The following is a 17,861-nucleotide window of genomic DNA, read 5'->3' as shown; positions in this document are numbered from 1 at the left end:
CTGTAGACTGAAGAGCCAGACTTCATGAAAACCAGCTGCTAGGAGAGTGGGTGCCTTTTCCAAAAGCAGCAGCAGACATAGTAGCTGCTAGACTAGAAATACACAAACCCAATTGCATTTCAAGCAATTGCTTTGGAAACCTGAGCTGAACATCAGATAGATCAAACAGCAGCAATTCACCCATCTTCTGTACGAACCGAACCAGAACAGCCTAAGCAAAAGCTTTCCTACATTTTTGCTTTATGTGAAGACCTACATGGCTCTGGGTTTCATAACTAGACACATAACCTCTTCTACTTTCCTACTGCAAGGCCATATAACCAATTGCTTTATGTACTATCTGAGGTCTCAATGCTCTTACAGCAGTCACATCATGAGTGCTAGGTTCTCCCCAGCACCCATACATGTCAGGATTACAAATGAGCAATTTGCAATTAAAAATTACAAAAGATTACAGACTGATCATCCGCATTGTAAATTACAATAGCAGATACAACATCTCTCTTGCATAAGCAGAGACTTAATAATGAGCTTTAAAACAGAACCGTAACAGGGAAAAGGGAGCCTCTAAAACCAAGGAACCCAGCTGAATTGCTATCTGTTCTTTAAGACTCAAAACCTCATAAAAATGAAGACCAAAATATAACAACAACAATAATAATAGTAGTAATCATCATTATCAGTGTTAATACTTTAGCCTTGTACTGAATTAAGCAAAAGATAAGCTTGGGAAGTGACATGGTTGAAACTACACCATGACTTTGAACTGTGAAACTATAATTAACACCTGCCACCATGACATGAACCTGATAAAAACCTCTTCAACACAATACTACAATAATCAGCCCTCTGGAGAATGCTTTTTATAGGGACTAAACTCTATACATGCATTCTGAATCATCCTACACAGACTTCATCTGACAGCCTACAATACTCACAGGAGATCTGTGAGATATGACCACTTACAGTGCTGTCCAGATTTTTTTTACTTATTGCTTTTTCATTTAGGAGGATTAAATTAGGTGTAATAGAAAATTAGATATAAAGGAAGACTTGTCCCTTGTAAATACAAACAGCTGCTATGAAAAATAGGACATGATCTCTTTGCCATGTTGGGTACAGTAGATACCTATCAAATTACAGCTAGGAAACAAGACTTCAAGCTTGCTTTCAAACACTTACTGGGAATATCAACTGAACACAAAAGTTATTCACAATATTCAAGCACAAGACTTTGGTCAGGGATCACTTGTTCAGTAAGTGTGAGCTGCATTCCTGTGCATCCCCTTCCTGAAGAAGAGAGTCCTCTAAGATCACTGCATCCAACCATCAACACCCCCCCCTTAAATAAAATGTATGTATCAATATCTGTATCACCCACTAGAGCATGCCCTGAAGTGCCTTATCTACACAGCTTTTAAATACTTGCAGGGATGGTGACTCCACCACCTCCCTGGGCAGCCCATTCCAATGCCTGACTACTCTCTCAATAAATTTCTTTCTCATATCTTGTCTAACCCTCCCCTAGTGCATTTCCTCTAGTCTTATTGTTATTCACATGAGAGAAGAGGCCAGCACACAACTCTTTACAACCTCCTCTCAAGTAGTTGTAGAGAACAATAAGGTCTCCTTTCAGCCTCCTCTTCTCCAAACAAAACATACCCAGTTCCCTCCATCTCTCCTCACAGGGCTTGATCTCCAGACCCTTCACCATCTTGGTTGCCCTTCTCTGAACTTCCTCCAGCAACTCAGTGTCTTTTTTGTAGTGAGGGGCCCAGAACTGAACACAGCACTCAAGGTGAGGCCTCACCAGTGCTGAGTAAAGGGGTTATGATCACTTCTCTTCTCCTGCTGGCTGCACTCACTATTCCTGATACAAGCCAGGATGCTGTTGGCCTTCTTGGCCACTTGGGCACATTGCTGGCTCATGTTCAGCCAGGTATCAACCAGCATCCCCAGGTCCTTTTCTGCTTGGCAGCTTTCCAGCAACTCCTCTCCAAGTCTGTAATTTTGCATGAGGTTGTTGTGACCCGAAGTGCAGGACCTGGCACTTGGCCTTGTTGAACCTCGTTTTATTGACCTTGTCCCACTAGTCCAGCTTGTCCAGGTCTCTCATCAGAGCCTTCCTGTCCTCATGCACATTGACACTCCCACCCAACTTGTTGTCAATTGGAAACTTACCAAGGAAGTCCTCATCCCCTCATCTGGATCATTAATAAAGATACTGAACAGGAACCGCCCCAAAACTGAGCCCTGGGGAACACCACTGGTGACTGCTCTCCAACTGGATTTAACTCTGTAGACTACAATTTTCTGGGCCCTGCCATACAGCCAGTTTCTAATCCAACTAAGAGTACACCTGTCTATGCCATGAGCCGCCAGCTTCTCTAGGAGGATGCTGTGGGAGCATCCCACAGTGCCAAAGGCTTTACTGAAGTTCAGGTAAACAACATCCACAGCCTTTTCCTCATTCACTAGGTAGGTCATGTGCTCATACATAGAACAAGGTTGGTCAGGCAGGACCTGCCTTTCCTGAACCCATGCTGGCTGGGCCTGATCCCCTGGCTGTCCTGCACTTGCCACATAAGTGCACTCCATGTGAACCCCTCCATAATTTTTCTGGGCACTGAGGTCGGACTGACAGGTCTGTAGTTCCCTGGATCCTCCTTCCAGCTCTTCTAGTAGATGGGCCTCACATTGCCAAGCCTCCAGTCATCTGGGACCTCCCCTGTAAACCACGACTGTTGGTAGATGATGATGGATAGAGGCTTGGTGCCTCTCCCAGACCCCTCAGTACTCTTGGGTGAATCCAATCCAGCCCCATGGGCTTGTGGGTGGGTGTCCAGGTGCTGTAGCAGCTTCCTCCTGGATTTTGGGAGGGTTGTGCTGCTCTCTGTCCTCATCTACCAGCTCAAGGGGCTGAATACCCTGGGGGTGGCTGATCTGACTAACGAAGACTGAGGCAAAGAAAGCATTGAATATGTATTTTATTATTTTTAAAGTATTATCATTTATAAATATCATCAATCCTGAAAAAGAGACCTAAAAAACCAATAACCTAAGCAGAATTGACGATGAACTCATTACCAAGAAATTAGGAATGCTGGAGTTACCCGGGGACTGGGAATTGGGACTATAGTCCATCTGGGGACTGGGAAAGACAAACCTGCTGTTACTGAGGGATTAACCTGCAAAATGCTGCAAGATGTAGAATGTATCCATGACAGCAAGAGAAAAAACACAACTGAGGGCAAAGCAGGGCAATGAAATAGCAAAGTCTCAAAACAAAAATTAGGCAGGATCTGCATCAGCAAGGGAACCCAGTCTTTGGTTTAGTGCTAATGCATTAGGGTCTTTCCTCAGCAAATTACAGCCCATCTGCTAAGCTGAGGAGGAAATACACTCTAGAACATGAGGAGATCCAGTCTCTCCCACTAAAAGCTGTGCAGGGAATGGGTTGTGTACACTTGTTTGGGGCAGCAGCACTCTCCTGCTGAAGTGACATACCCGGCCCCCAACTGCAAACACATTTTAGATAAAGGCACAGATGTAGTTCTTGTGCAGGAATGTATGATGTTTTCAACAGAGTAAGGCTTGGAGGGAGAAAGCAGATAAAAGACTGGGATGCAGAGCTGAAGTAGAGCATTCTGTAATGTGTTCTGCCATTAAGGAAAACTGTAGGAAGAAAAGCAACTAATGCATTCCTTGGTGGAGAATCACTTGCTATTTAAGCCAACAGACAGAGAGATGAGGTAGGGGCATGGGGAGAAGAGGGATTTTTCTGGCTTTGTTTTATAAGTAAATTACTGTTTTTAAATCCAGAAGACATTTTCTCTGACCGCTATAAATACGTAATTCTTTTAGGCTGTTATCACGTGCCTGGTAAATTTGTCTTATTGCTTATTCCTTTGAAAATCATGCTTTCCTCATCCTTTTGCTCTCTAGCACTCACCCCACACCACTGAACAAATCCTCTTTCCCTTGTCACTTCCCATCTGAGCAGCGGCTCCTGTCAGCAGCAAGCTCTCACACCCAACTTTCATTTATGCTCTACTAGTCTTTTTTAGAAAAAAGCATACAGTTAGTGTTGCCTCGTCCCTACTTTCGATATAAAATTTTAAGTTAGCTGACTGCACTGCAACAACTTTCTGGGAACAGCTCTGAGACAGCTTACAGCACCGAAGGGCTGCCGAGAGATTATGCGGGTGATTATACACTCTGGAGCCAAAGCCATCATCTGCTGGAGACTGAAGGGGTCAATTGTCAGTACAGTGCATACAGGGATTTAGTTAACATGAATGGGAGTAGTTCAGCTAAATCTCCACTGAATCATTATCCCTGAATGTATCTGAGGAATTTAACCAGCACCCTTTGCAGCTTCTTGCTTTGTTCAGTGTCTATGGCGCTAAGCCCAAGACACAGTGAGATTCTTGCTTAATTTTGCAGACAATACACTTCTGAAATTTTGGTAATAGAGGATTATTGGGTTTGCACAAGGAAGAATTTTGTCTATAGCAACAGGATAAAAAAATGCTAAAGAGCATTATCTCGTCAGATGTAACTATGTATTTTGCAACACTGCCACATGGGCTAGAGAAGATTCACAGCTGGAGACACTGAACAACACCTCCTTCAGAATTTCTCTGAAAAAATAAAACAAGGGCTCAGAACCATATGAAATCAAACTTAAAATTGTGACACACTCTCCCTTTACAGATCGACGTAAGAAAACCTGGAATAGAAAATCTACACTCAAGCAGCGAAAAGCAAGGAGCCTCCTGGATCCCCTTTCCCCATGCTAAAAAGTCTGTTGTTTGCAAATTTAAACTTCCTTTTTGGAAGGGGGGAGGCATGGAAATCCTAGCTGCTACAGTTCTGCTGACCTAAATGTAGGATGTGACCCAAAAATGTGCCAATATTTTTTTGCAAAATTAAGCTGTTTTGTCTAAATAGAAGACAGTAAGCTTGAACTTACGTGTTCTTCTGAAGCATAAAGGACTTCCATTAGCCGATTGACAAGGTCATTATTCTCTCCCCCGTGTTCTTGGCAGAGAAGTTCAATCTCCCTTAATTTGCCGAAGTAGAAATCCCTTTCCTTCTCCACGCCTTCAAGTGCAAGTTTTAATGAATGTACCTGTATATAAACCAAGAGGTGATGCATCAGTAAACAACTCAGTCTAAAATAATGTATGCTAAACAATCATAAATATATATTTGATTTTATAGCTTTAAATTAAGTTTGTTTTGGTTTGTTTTTTTCCCTGAAGCACTATATTGAACCTTACAAAACAGAGAATAGTAAACCAAACTCCCCCATTACCCCTTGGATGCATCTTAACCTTGATCCTTAAAAAGTCAGTTTTCTCCATGCTCTTTTATATTGAAACCCAAAGCAGACATTCAGACTTGTCTCCTAACAAACCTGCCAGAAGTGTCATGTAACAGTCATGTAATAAAACTTTCAGCTCACTACCTCCATTATTTTGCCTGGATTAATGTGCGGTTGTTGGGAAGCCTACACTATCTCCTTGCCTAAAAACACATAGCTCTAGCAGAAAAGCTCACAAAGGGAAACAGCCTAGTTAGGAAATTAAAAAGGTCTTCAAGTTGCAAATGTGAATACTTCTGTCCTGATTTTCATCTCTCCTTTTCTGCCTCCCCACTTACCATACTGTTAGTGACCTGTCTTTTGGCACTCTGATGCCATGATCAGCTGCTCTGACTGCTGTGCTGTTTCTACCAACAAATTCTCTCAAATGCCAAGTATCTCCCTCTTTGCAAGCTTGCTCACAAGTGTCTTCAAGCTATACTTTCAGTCTCAATCTCATCAGCAGGACTACTGCAAATCATTTATGGGTGACATAGCTGTTAAAGATTAGGCTTCATATAAACCATGACGTTGCAATGTATTTTTACACATACACACGCATATATATATATATATATATACATACATACACACATACATATTTTAAAAGAATAATTTTGTAAGAGTGTAACAGATAAACTACTGCTCAACAGGGTGTACACAATCAGGATAATGTGTAAGCAGCCCTCAGATTTGGAGGATAGCAGAGTAACAACCAACAGAAAATCACAGATGAAGCTGTCTACAGTAAACACACTGGGGTAAATCCCACCAAAATTACAGGCAAATTGATGTTCATGTCTGCAAATGTACAAATTATTTTCTAAATAAAACATGCTTAATAAATTGCATCAGACTATATTTCAGTGAACTGGTACAACTTAAAAGAAAGTTCTGTGTTGCCAGTTCTGCAAATTAATTTAGTTCCTTCACTAGTAAAAATACTAGCAGAGTTCAAACAAATACTTTGACAACCTCCTAAATCCTATCAGTTCATTTCTCCATAACAGCTGAGCTAGTGATGCCCTTTGCTGACCTTTGGTTACCCTCTCAGAGGTGTCAGACATCAGAATGAACCTGTCACCAGGGCAGGATCTCAGAGCTTCTCGTTCACATACTAACTCATTTCTAACCAGCTGCCTGAGCATGACACCCAAGTCTACCCTTGACAATTTGAATTTATAATTGCTGCAATTATATTTATTCATCAAACTAGAAATAGCAAAATGGAACAAGAGTTTACAATATTTTGGTCTGTAGAAGAAGACCTCCCATTTAAGATGTGTCTTCTAGATCTGCAGCAGCATATTCCTCAAGAGCAATGTCTGCATCCAGAAAGAACAAGAACAGAACTACTTCCAGATCTCTTGCTTTGTGCTTGCTAGAGCTTGGGAAAACACTAAACATCAGCTGAAACATTGGCAGCTAATAGCTTAGACTGTCTCCCCTTCTGACCTATTTACTAGGAAAACTCCTGTTTTCATTCTATGAATTCACTACGTGTTAAAAACCAGGATCATTAAATTACATACATATTCACATAGTTAATTAACTAGAGTATACAGTAAACACTCTTATAACCAGATACACTTCTCTCCAGTTTTCTTCAGCTACTTGCCTGTGATACATTTATTTGTTTTTCTTTCTGTAATTAGGACACCCATACCTTACATTTTCCTTCTATTTACATGCCAAAAGGCTGATCCAGTATGAGGAGCAGGGCACATTAACTCCCATGCTGATTCTGGACCAGAAGTACCCCTCTGCAGTCAAGTTAATGAGTGAAAAGGCAACATTTCCTACTCTCTATTCTTTGATGGCATTTACTGGTGGTATGGACAGTCACAGGACTGCAAAGCCAGGCTGGAGATTATATTGTGGACGTGCAGCCAAAATGGTGCTGTTTTCAGGAACAGGTAATGGTTCCAGGGACCATCCACCATATATAAAGGTCCCTTCTCCATTTGCAATGGTCTGTGTCACCTCCTCAGCTGCATTAAATCTCTTTGGAACAGGTAGAACAGATCAAAACCACTTCAGCATTTTAATGCTATGGGAAATCAAGTTCCAGCACACAGTAACATTCCTTGGAAGTGTTCAGTTTACTAGCACAGACCCAGGCAATAGCTAAGATCATTTTAAGGGAGAATCTGATTGTTGGGAGCATTAAACTAGCAAGTTATGGACGGCTTAAGATTATTGAAAAGAGCTCATTAAGAAACCATGTAGTAAAATATAGTGTATGGACAGCCTCACTACTTAAATTTTTCCACTACGAAGTGCATGGAAGTTCAGATGTTTCAATCTCCTTTAGCTGCAATCCATGAAAAGGCTGAAAAAACCCAACTGTTAAAGCCAGATAGGAATTTGATATCCACAGACACCATTCAATATTTCTTATGCATAATAAAGGCAGAAAATGGATGAAAGTGGCTGCTTCCCTCATCTCCCTGGTTGCTGGAGAGTGGTAAAAAAATGGGCGCTTTGGCTCCTCCAGCATGTTTAGAGTGGGGGGGGGGGGGTCAGAAAAACGTGGCTCAGATCTGCTTGCAGCATAGATTTTTTTGGCTTGTGTTACTTGTCCAGGCTGCACAAGTATCCATTAGGGGGAAATGAAATGCCAAACACTGCCAGTCTTTAAGCAAAAAAAAAAAAAAAAGCAAGCCTTACAGACCATTCTAGCTGGAAGAGGTCTCTTAAATACTAGCTATTTAAATCCCAGTTTTCCCCATCTTCAAAATTTCTTCTAATCTTTGGTGCTGGGGGATATATTCCAGTTTTCCCTCAGTGATATTTGTATATAAAGCTTAAGGTTTTCACACATGGAACATGCTAAGAATACATTAGCAGTGGATGTGATAGTGACTGCCTATTTTAGTAAAGATCAAATATTTTTATGTTGCTCAGATCCCAAACAACTCTTCCTGTTGAAGCGAACACATTCTGACTTGAGTACAAATGTCATGGTTTAATTTGCATTAAGCTGGCGTTTGAAATCCACTCTTAAATTTATTTAAAAAAAAATCCCATGGAAAATATATTCCAATACAAAAGACAATTTGGAAAGCTGGTGGGACTGATGTGCTTTTTGCTTGAAATTATGCCCTGAATCTGCAGTACACCGTGTTTTGGATTTGGCAATCCATCCACCATGTTGGAGGGTGTAGCAGTAACCAAGAATTTGCAAACATTGCCCCAACAAACTGAATTTTTTTTTCAGGGTAATGGAAGTTTGAAACTAAAATGCCCTTAATTGTGGAAAATTATACTTCATACAGAATAAGAGCTTCTTCCTTATTGCAGCTGCCAGGCAGCCCAGGCTCTAAAATATGAGTTTTTTCCTTTCCATTTTCCCTTATTGGACAAATACAGGGACGAGGTCTTATTTATACTACTGGCATTTACACCATTCTGACAACACACTTGAGCCAGATACACATATTTTTCATGTCCAGAACAGACATTCTGGCTATGTCCAGGAGTGACAAACTGGTGTAAAGCTCCATAGCACGAGTGATTAGTAGGACTTTACATTCCTAACATTAAAGACATTCCAAAGCTTTATTAATTACACAGCAGAACATAATTTATAATGGATCTGTCTTCACAAAGATAGAACACATTTTAAAATGAAAAAGGTGTATTATTTTCTTTGTGCCTTCCTTCCACAAAGCAGGGTGAAACAAGCTAGTCTCAATTTCCCTGCAAATCTCTTAAGATCTTGGTATTACAAATAAGCTTTTTTTTCTGCAATGATGCCTCAAAATTATGTATTCCAAATTTTTAAATCATAATAGCAAGGACACTACTAGGATTTTTCCTACACAAGTGAAATTAAAGATATATTTCAACACCTAATAAAATTACAATACTTCAGCAAGACTTTCCTGTTAATTCCTAAGATCACCTTTTAAAAATACTGGCAAACACCAGCCATCTCTGTCAGCTGTTATTTTTAACAATAAATCACCTTTTCTTCTTCCCAGCTGAGCTATTTCAATCTTTTGTCCCTTCATAATTCTGGAGAGCATCATTCAACAGAGGGCAATATTAGATTTCATGCCTGCTGTGACAATGAATGCACCTAATTTTATGCTCAAAGCAAATTTACCTGTTCACTGAGCTGTATGACTTGAGTTTCCAAATCTTTATCTGATTTGGATGCTGAGCTGCTTGGTGCAGCTTTTTTTGCTGAGGATGGGCGAGAGGGTGTTGATCCTGGTTTAGAAGCTGGACTGGATTTAGCAGCGCCTGAAAAATACAAATAAATAGTTTTATCTCTATGATAAACAGATTCCTATAGAGAATACTGAACCAAAAGTATTTGTTTTACTGACAGCTGCTCCCACTTCAAGATGACAGTGGAGGAAGTACCTTGGGAAAGCAAACCCCACATTTCCTAGTAGTTTTATTTTGAGTGTACTACTGAGAATGAAGGAACTCTGAAACTAAAATAAACAAACATAAACATAAGAATATAAAGTTCCCTTCATGCTTGACAGCTTTTAGCTTTAAAAAATAGGCTGTTAAATGACCATTTCCCCAGTACAGTATTTAGTGTACATATCTATCCTAAATTTCCCTGGAGAAAGACAGACTTGGAGTCAACTCGGCTAAACTGCCTCCATGCTTTCCTCATTTTCAAATGTAAACCACCCCTAAGACAAGGGCATTGAAATTCAGACAAAGCATGCAGAATTAAATCCACCAGTGAACTCCGTTGCCATAGTAACCAAGAGATGAGTTTTGATCTGCTTACGTTTTGCTATTTGTTTTTAATTACTTGCACTGTAAATCTGCCAGAATACAGAACAACATCTTTACCAGCAAAACCAGCAAGTAATGAGCACGCACAGGTAGCCTTTTTCCCAGTGCCTGCAGCATGTGAATGCCCAGGCAGAAGGCACATTTATGTGAAAGGGTTTGCAGTGCCTTCATACAAACCTTGCAGCCAGCTCCTCACACCTTGCTCTGCCTCTCCATCTTTCCTCTCCCTGTCCCTGGCTGTTTGATGTAGCTGCTGATTCCAGTCCAGGAGTCCCCAGCTCCCAGCCATCCTCCTTGCCTGGGCTTCCACAGGCACTGTGCTCTGACTCTCAGCCTTGTTCTTATTCCCATCAACTAGGAATAAATTTCAGATGCAGTGGACATACACCTAGTGCAAAAACCACTTGGGTGAAGAAGACAGAATAGAAACTCAGCCTTCCCTCTGACCCATTTTATTTGCCTTACTGAGCAGGCAGGTGAATCAGAAGTCCTGCTTTGCAGCACCAAGGTTTATCATTGTTTCTTACAAAGAGCAAAACACAGTTGTCTGGACATGCTGCTCCATGCCCACCCTCCACCAAACCCTAACCCTAGGGTTAGGGTCAGCTCTGAAGCCTGGGCCACACCAGGTGTGGGATAAAGCCTGAATAAGCACCCTGCCTCCAGCTGAGCTCTGAGCAGCAGCCATCACTTCTGAAAAGATTTGCCCAAGCTTTCCCAGCAGCCACCTTCCTTCCACCCCACAACCTCACCAGTGCTCCTCCCATACCATTACATGCTTAATGGCAAACTACAAATTGCTCTAAATGGTCATTTCTACAAGGTATTCCTATTATTAGACAACACTTCAATAAAGCTATTCACTGTAAAAAACAATGTTTAATAAGATGTTGCTAGAATGAAATTGCAAGGAGACAGGGGAAGGCAAGTAGGGGAGAAAGATGACTTGTGATGCTGCCCATATGACCAAACTGTGGAGCTCACACAGTCTCACTGACCTAGAACTATGTATAGGGGTCCCCTGGAGGAGCTGGAAAGCAATGGGAAATGAGAGCAGCAATGGCTTATTTAATCAAGCTATCTTGGGCTTTTCTGATTTGGTCACAGACCTCTCTCTGTAGCAAGCATCCCCTTCTGCCTCTAAGGATAACTCTGCGTTAACTGGGTCACCTAATGCCAACAGACCCTAAATAAACAACTTGATAATTCAGCTGACTTGGGTAAGCATTTCTGTGCAAGATGTCCACCCTCCTTCTCTGTGTTCCTTAAAATAAGACACATAAGGGAAAAATCAAATTCTTTTTGTTCTTTTTAATTTTTTGTTGTTGTTTTTAAACTGGTGACTCTAATCCCATAACTTCCATGCCTAAATCCTTATAATTATATCCACAAACTCACCTCTAGCAGATTTCAGATACAGTACAGACTCACTAAAGCTGGAAAAATTCAATGACTGTTGTGTACATGTCTGACATTAAACTTCACATCATAGGTTAGTAAGGAATAAATAACTTGCAGAAAAACATTAAAAATGGCAACATCTTTTTTAAAAGCAATTTCATTAACCTTAGCACTCTGCCTTCATCACACACTTTTCAGCTTCAGTCCATATTTTTGATTAAATAAAAATCATCTCTATAAGGGTAGGATTCCTATAATGCTCTAAAAGCCAGGAAAAGGACCTCCACTTGGATTAGCAGATAAACAGAAGAAAACTGCTGTCAAAATATGCAAGATGAGCATACATGTGAAACAGTCACTTTGACAATAGCATTTTAGTGGGGCCTAAAGTTATTTACTGATTACTTACATCACGTGCAATTGCAACTGTAACCTATACAACATTTAAAATAGTATACATGTATACTAGACCAAGGTGTTTGTCTTATGGTATTCCACACCTGCAAGATACACTTCAGGAAATCAACTGAAAATTAAATGCTATAAAACAAGCTACGGACCTTCAGATGTGAAACCTCAGCTGGTCAGTGCAGATGCCCCCTCTGCCAACTCCTACTTGAAGAGGCAGCAAGCAGAAGCTGCTCAGCTTTTTTAGGACAGCCTCCCCTGGCCTATCAGTTCTTCACCCTTTCTCCTGGGGGGAGTCATGATGCAAGACCTAAGCAAGGCATGCTGTGGAGCCATGGCCCATTGCTCCCTTTCATGTTCAACAGCCCTGAGATGTGAGCTTGCTCTCTGTAGAGCAGGGTACTGATTACAGAAAGCCAGATCATTAAGTACACACTTCTTTTTTAACCTGCAGAGAGTTAAGGACAGAGCATGCACAAACATTTAATCCCCAGGTATTCTCTCTAATTTGCAGTAGAGATGCCCTTCCAGAGCATGCTGAGCAAGCTCACATCACCACTGTCTACCATCAGAGGGGGATGGATAGCACCAGTACACCCCAATCTATTCTGCCCTCCTTTGAAGGCAACAAAGCCTTTTGAATTTCTACAGCAAAGTGTTCCTAAGCTTTATAAAATTCAGACAAATCAAAAGAAATCGACTTCTGCTCTGCTGCACAGGGCCAGCTCTTAAAATGAACATGACATTCCAATTTCACCAACACAGATAACAACCAGCTAAATAACCTGAGTATTTGGGCTGTATTTGCAACAGCTGGATAGAACTTAATGTCAAGAGAGAGTGCTTATTTTAAAATTTCCTGCAGGAAAAAAAAGCTTTACACCACATTTATTCTGAAATACCAGTTTTAGAATCAGCTCAGAGGTAAGCCTCCCATTTCTAACAGAAGCTTAATTTCATAAAATAATTAAAGGATGCTGGTTAGTAGGGTAGTGCAAGTACTTGATATAGTCAGATATCTAAATGGAGATGAAAAAACTTGGTAGACTTAATGACTTTGCTATTGAGCACCACAATGACTTTGCAGTCAATTAGCACAAGTGTGGAATAACTCTAATGCATTGCTCAGAGGCACTACATAACCCAAGCAGTTTAGATTCTGCCCAACATCTTATCTTCTATTAAAATATTTATACATAAACTTACTTACATGTTCTGAGAAAGCACAAAATGTTATACAAATATTCTGAGCTCTTTTCACTGACTGCTGAGAGAACTGCACCAAATCAGTGCCATAAGTGTCACCCATTAGCAACTCCTTTTCAAGCTTACTATGATGCTCAAAAAGCAGTGCAAAGCCCTGCTCCTGGACAGGAAGAGCCCTGTGACCCGGAACATGCCAGTGGCCAAAGTTCCAGAAAAGCAGTGTGGCAGAAAAGGATTTGGGAGTCCTGGTGGACACCAAGTTGAGCAGGAGCAAGGAATGCAGCATCACAGCAAGGAAGGCAAAGAGGTTCCTGGGCTGCGTTGGGAAGAGCACTGCGAGCAGGTTGAGGGAGGTGATCCTCCCCCTCTATTCAGCACTGATGAGGCACAACTGGAGTGCTGGGTCCAGTTTGGTGCTCCCCAGTGCAAGACAGACATGGGCATAATGGAGAGAGTCAAACAAAGGGCTACAAACACGACTGAGGGACTGGAGCACCTCATATATGAAGAAAGGCTGAGAGCTGGGACTGCTCAACATGATGAAGCTTCAGGGGGATCTTTCCCATACCCAAAGGAAAGGCATACAGCAGATGGAGACAGGCTGTTTGCAGAGGTTCCCAGTCAAATAACAAGAGGCAGCAGCCACAAATTAAATAAAAGAAATTCCATTTAAACGTAATAAGAAAAATTTTCACTCTGAAATTGCTCAAATACTGGAACAAGCTGTCTAGAGCAGCTGTGGTATCTACATCCTTGGGGATACTGAAAACCCAACTGGATACAGTCCTGGGCAACCAGTTCTAGTGACCCTGCTTTAAGGAGAGATCTGGAAGCTCTCAGAAGTGCCTTCCCACCTCCACCATTCCATGAGAATTTCTGTCACATACTCCGATTTTAGGTCAATGCAGGCTCCAATTAGAATTCTTTTGTAAGTATTATCACAGCTACTTCAATTAGCACCTGGGCACTTTTTGCACCTGCCCTTATAACACTAGCAGAGATGGGGAAAATAAATTCATAGGAGAAAGACAAGTTATTTTATTCTTGTATTGGGATAAGTTAGATGAACAACCTTTGAAATGCAAGACATTCTTCTATCCAGAAGAGTTCCTTGCCAGTAACATCATAATTAAATATATCCTCCCTCCCATTTTCAGCTTCACTACTCTTTTTGCTATAGACAGAAGTTTTACAAACAGATGTAAACTTCTGTAATTTAAAACAGTGGACGCTGGCACTTTGCATTTTCTGATTACAACAAAGACAGTTTGCAAATTCCAGGTCACGACTTCATCACAAGTGCAGTCTTGCAGAAAAAAAGACCTATTTAATTTTTTGAGAAATCTTCCTTGAAGCTATATGAGTAATTAGTACACTGTTAAATATTTATGCAAAATTACAAGAAAAACACCTGCATGAATACAGTGTGAACCTACATGAGGATGGTGTAGAGCAATGGAAGCCCTGAACAAGCATGAGACTTGACCGAGCCCACATGACCACTGCTTCAGTGGAATTTGGCAATCACTTGCAGTCTGTTTTCAGTCAAATTAAATTATTTCATAAAATGAATACTCCTGAGTCATTCCAGAGAAGAACAAACCCAGCAAGAGGCCACAGAGCTAACAATTTCTTTGTGAACTAAAGAAAAAAACCTCTCCACCCTTTCAAATGAGTGAGAATAGCAGATGAACTAATACTCACACTTATTGTTGCAGCTACACCGAGATGCAAGAAACTGCTCAAATTAGTTAGAGTTGCTTAATGGCATAAGAGATGACAAATGATGCTTAATGGGAACTAAATGACCACAGACAAAATCTGACTTGACTTTCAGCATGCTGCAGTGCAGCTGCTTGATTGTATTGTGGCACTAACTTTCCCTGGGTGGCAGGACCTCTGTCCCCTCAGCTCTCTGTATCTCCATTGCTGCTGCCTCCAGTGTGCTCTGATGAGCTCTGTGTTGATCATCGCTGCCAGAAAGCTGGCAAAGAGGTTTGTACAAATACCTAAAACTGAGCCACCTTCTACAAACTTCAGCTGAGCAATCCAAGCAAGAACGTACAATGTCCACTTGTCAGATGAAAGTCTTGCTTATAGCATAACATTAATAGAAAACGACTTTGGGAGAAATTGGAATTTTTCCATCATAAATGAAGAATTTTCTTTGTATTTAAAATAACCAACACTTTAATGGCAACCATTGTTCTCAATTGAAACTCCTATTTACTCTAAAAACATCTTTAAGTATGCAAGCTTTCATCTTCAGTGGATGAAACCATTCCACATAGGCTTAAAAGCATACAATTTACAATTTTAAATCCCCTTAGCAACATGCACTTTCTAAAATTCAACAGTCTGCTTAGCTATAAGGAGAAAACACTTCCAGAATGAAAACCAAGGAAAAAAAAAAAAAGCAAAGAAATGCATATTAAAATACAAACGATCATGCAAAAATTTGAGCAGCACAGATATTCAAACCACAACCATGAAGAAAAAATTAAGATATCAATTTTCATTTCTGTTTTTCAAACACAATCTTCTTTCTAGAAAAAAGGCCCTGGCTCCTGCACTGCAAGCAGCTTTGCTTTGTGGTCTAAACTTTTCAGGCTCAGTAGGTTTAGGTATTACACTCCCCTCCTGCTGATAGAGGAGGTGTGTCTGTATTAAGGCTGAGCCACTTTCCTCTTCACCTCTCAGGCCAGCATTGTCACTGCACATGCTGTTCCCATCGGCCAGTACAATTCCTTGGCCTCGTATGAACCAGGCACTAAAGCATTCTCAGTTTGTTGCCCTGCAGCTCTTCCCATCTCCAGTTCTGCCACGTCGCTCTGGAGCACTGCACCAGCACGAGCAGAAGTTGGCATCACCAGTACCAAATCCCTGCCACCTGGGGGAAAAGGTGGCATGTTTGGGTGGAAAGCAGAATTAGAAGAAAAAAAAAAAAAAAAGGCAGCACATTATTAGGAGCTCTCTGGTCTCCCAGGAGTACAAGTTCTATCATTAGTTGCTAAAATAAAGACTAGTTCTACTGACTATTTTTATCTGTCAAAATTAATTTACAGCACATCTGTCACAGTAGGATACACCATCTCCCTACAGAAAAATCGGTATTTTCCTTGTGCAATTGGTTCTTTGACAGCATGAACATTATATATAAAGCATTCATGCACAAACAGTTCATTCTGCCCTGGTTATTTTTCCTGTCATAGCATGAGTATTTTTAGCCCTCATGTGATCCTCCAGTATTTTCCAGCTCTGCTTTAGTCATCCTGCTCTCACTGAATACTACTCACTAAAAGCCTAACAGCCTTCAGGTCTAAGATCCAATCGCAGTTTTACCTTGCATGTAAATAATTAATTTTATTAAGCTATATTTTACCCACGTATTTTTGACAACCCACACACAAAGCAGCACTCCACAGATTTGCTCCGACACACTGTGATCCTTACATAAGACACTAAGCTAAAAATCCTGACAACCTGATCACCAGTCTCAATTTGATCAGATGAAGCTTTTTCTCCTATTTTCTACAGGGAGCATTAGAACTTGCACAAACAACAGTGCCCTAATATTTTAATCCCTTAACCATGATTTTGACTCTACATCTGTGGGCTGTTTACCACTGCCTTAAAGAGGAGCGGAGGCGGCAGGAGATGGAGAGGCAGCTCAGGGCTGGCAGATGGTGCTGTATCTAAAAGCAGCTGTGGTGCTGTTGGCCTGGAGCCTGCAGTGGTGGTCTGTGCTGCTGGCTCCACTCCTCGAAGGATGAAAACACACTGGATCCCTCAGCAGGGAGCTGCCTTTACCTGGCAAACCCTTGCTGCTGCTCCTCCTACTCTTTCTACAAGCATCCAAGTGTTACCAAAGCCATCCACCCACTGCACCGCCATCAGCTCAAGCAACAAATCAGCTCCACCTCTCAAAGAAGGGAGGAGGCAATGTGAGGGTGGCACAGCAGATTAGTTGTAGGCACCTATTTATGCTTCCATTTCCAAGCTGCATTATCCTTGACCTGCCCTGACTCCACAGTGGGATTGCCTCTGGGAGGCGTAGGGCCGTGGCTGCTGCCCTGCTTCCTCATTAACACACAGCCCAGTGCATATTCAGATTTCCTGAGTTTTTTCTTGCTTTAAAAGTATTTTCAAAATGCAATACTGACCACGCTTTGCATTTGAAGAGGTGTAGTTACAGAAAGCAGCTACCTAATACCTCAGGTCTTCTCAAGTTTTAGTGTCAGATTGAAATATCAAAACCAATTCTAACTCATGCCAATACCTTTCTGGGTAAGCTCTCAGAGCAGTCCACAGGGATCCGACCACTTTCTTGTTAACTGAAAGACATATCTAAGTCTGCCTCTGAAAATACAGTCTAAGAGTGGATGTTACAAAGCAGTTATGAATAATTAAAGAGATCAGCACCTCCCAAATCACTCAAAACCAAAACTCTGGCAAAGGGCACAGGAAGAATTTTTCCATGGAACATCATCTGAAATGCATATGAAATTATTAGTAGCTATATGCATTATTCCACTAGAAATTTATATATTTGATTAACTTAGAAATGGGAATATTTAAAGGCTTATTAAAACAATAGTTTCAATGAGTACACATATGTCTGCCTTACTCCTGACACTGAACAACAGATGCATAGGCAAGTTTTTGCATTACGTTTAAAGATCTTCTGGGTTCTTTATTTTCTCTCACTATT

General features: G+C 41.1%; 1 protein-coding gene across 4 annotated transcripts in view; it reads right to left on the bottom strand.

Moving 5' to 3' along the window:
* MAPRE2 (microtubule associated protein RP/EB family member 2) overlaps positions 1-17,861 on the bottom strand; it is a 103,892-nt gene that overhangs the window by 4,755 nt on the left and 81,276 nt on the right. For all 4 annotated transcript variants that reach the window (XM_071737500.1, XM_071737497.1, XM_071737498.1 and 1 more), the window contains 2 exons: positions 9,480-9,619; positions 4,976-5,134 (listed from right to left, as the gene is read on the bottom strand). In XM_071737500.1, the coding sequence (XP_071593601.1) occupies positions 4,976-5,134; positions 9,480-9,619 (299 nt within the window). The remainder of the gene's footprint in view (positions 1-4,975; positions 5,135-9,479; positions 9,620-17,861) is intronic.

Source organism: Heliangelus exortis, chromosome 2 (genome assembly GCF_036169615.1).
Source record: "Heliangelus exortis chromosome 2, bHelExo1.hap1, whole genome shotgun sequence".
Classification (NCBI taxonomy): Eukaryota; Metazoa; Chordata; class Aves; order Apodiformes; family Trochilidae; genus Heliangelus; species Heliangelus exortis.
The sequence above is the reverse complement of the archived record's forward strand: the minus strand, read 5'-3'. Positions and strand labels throughout refer to the sequence as shown.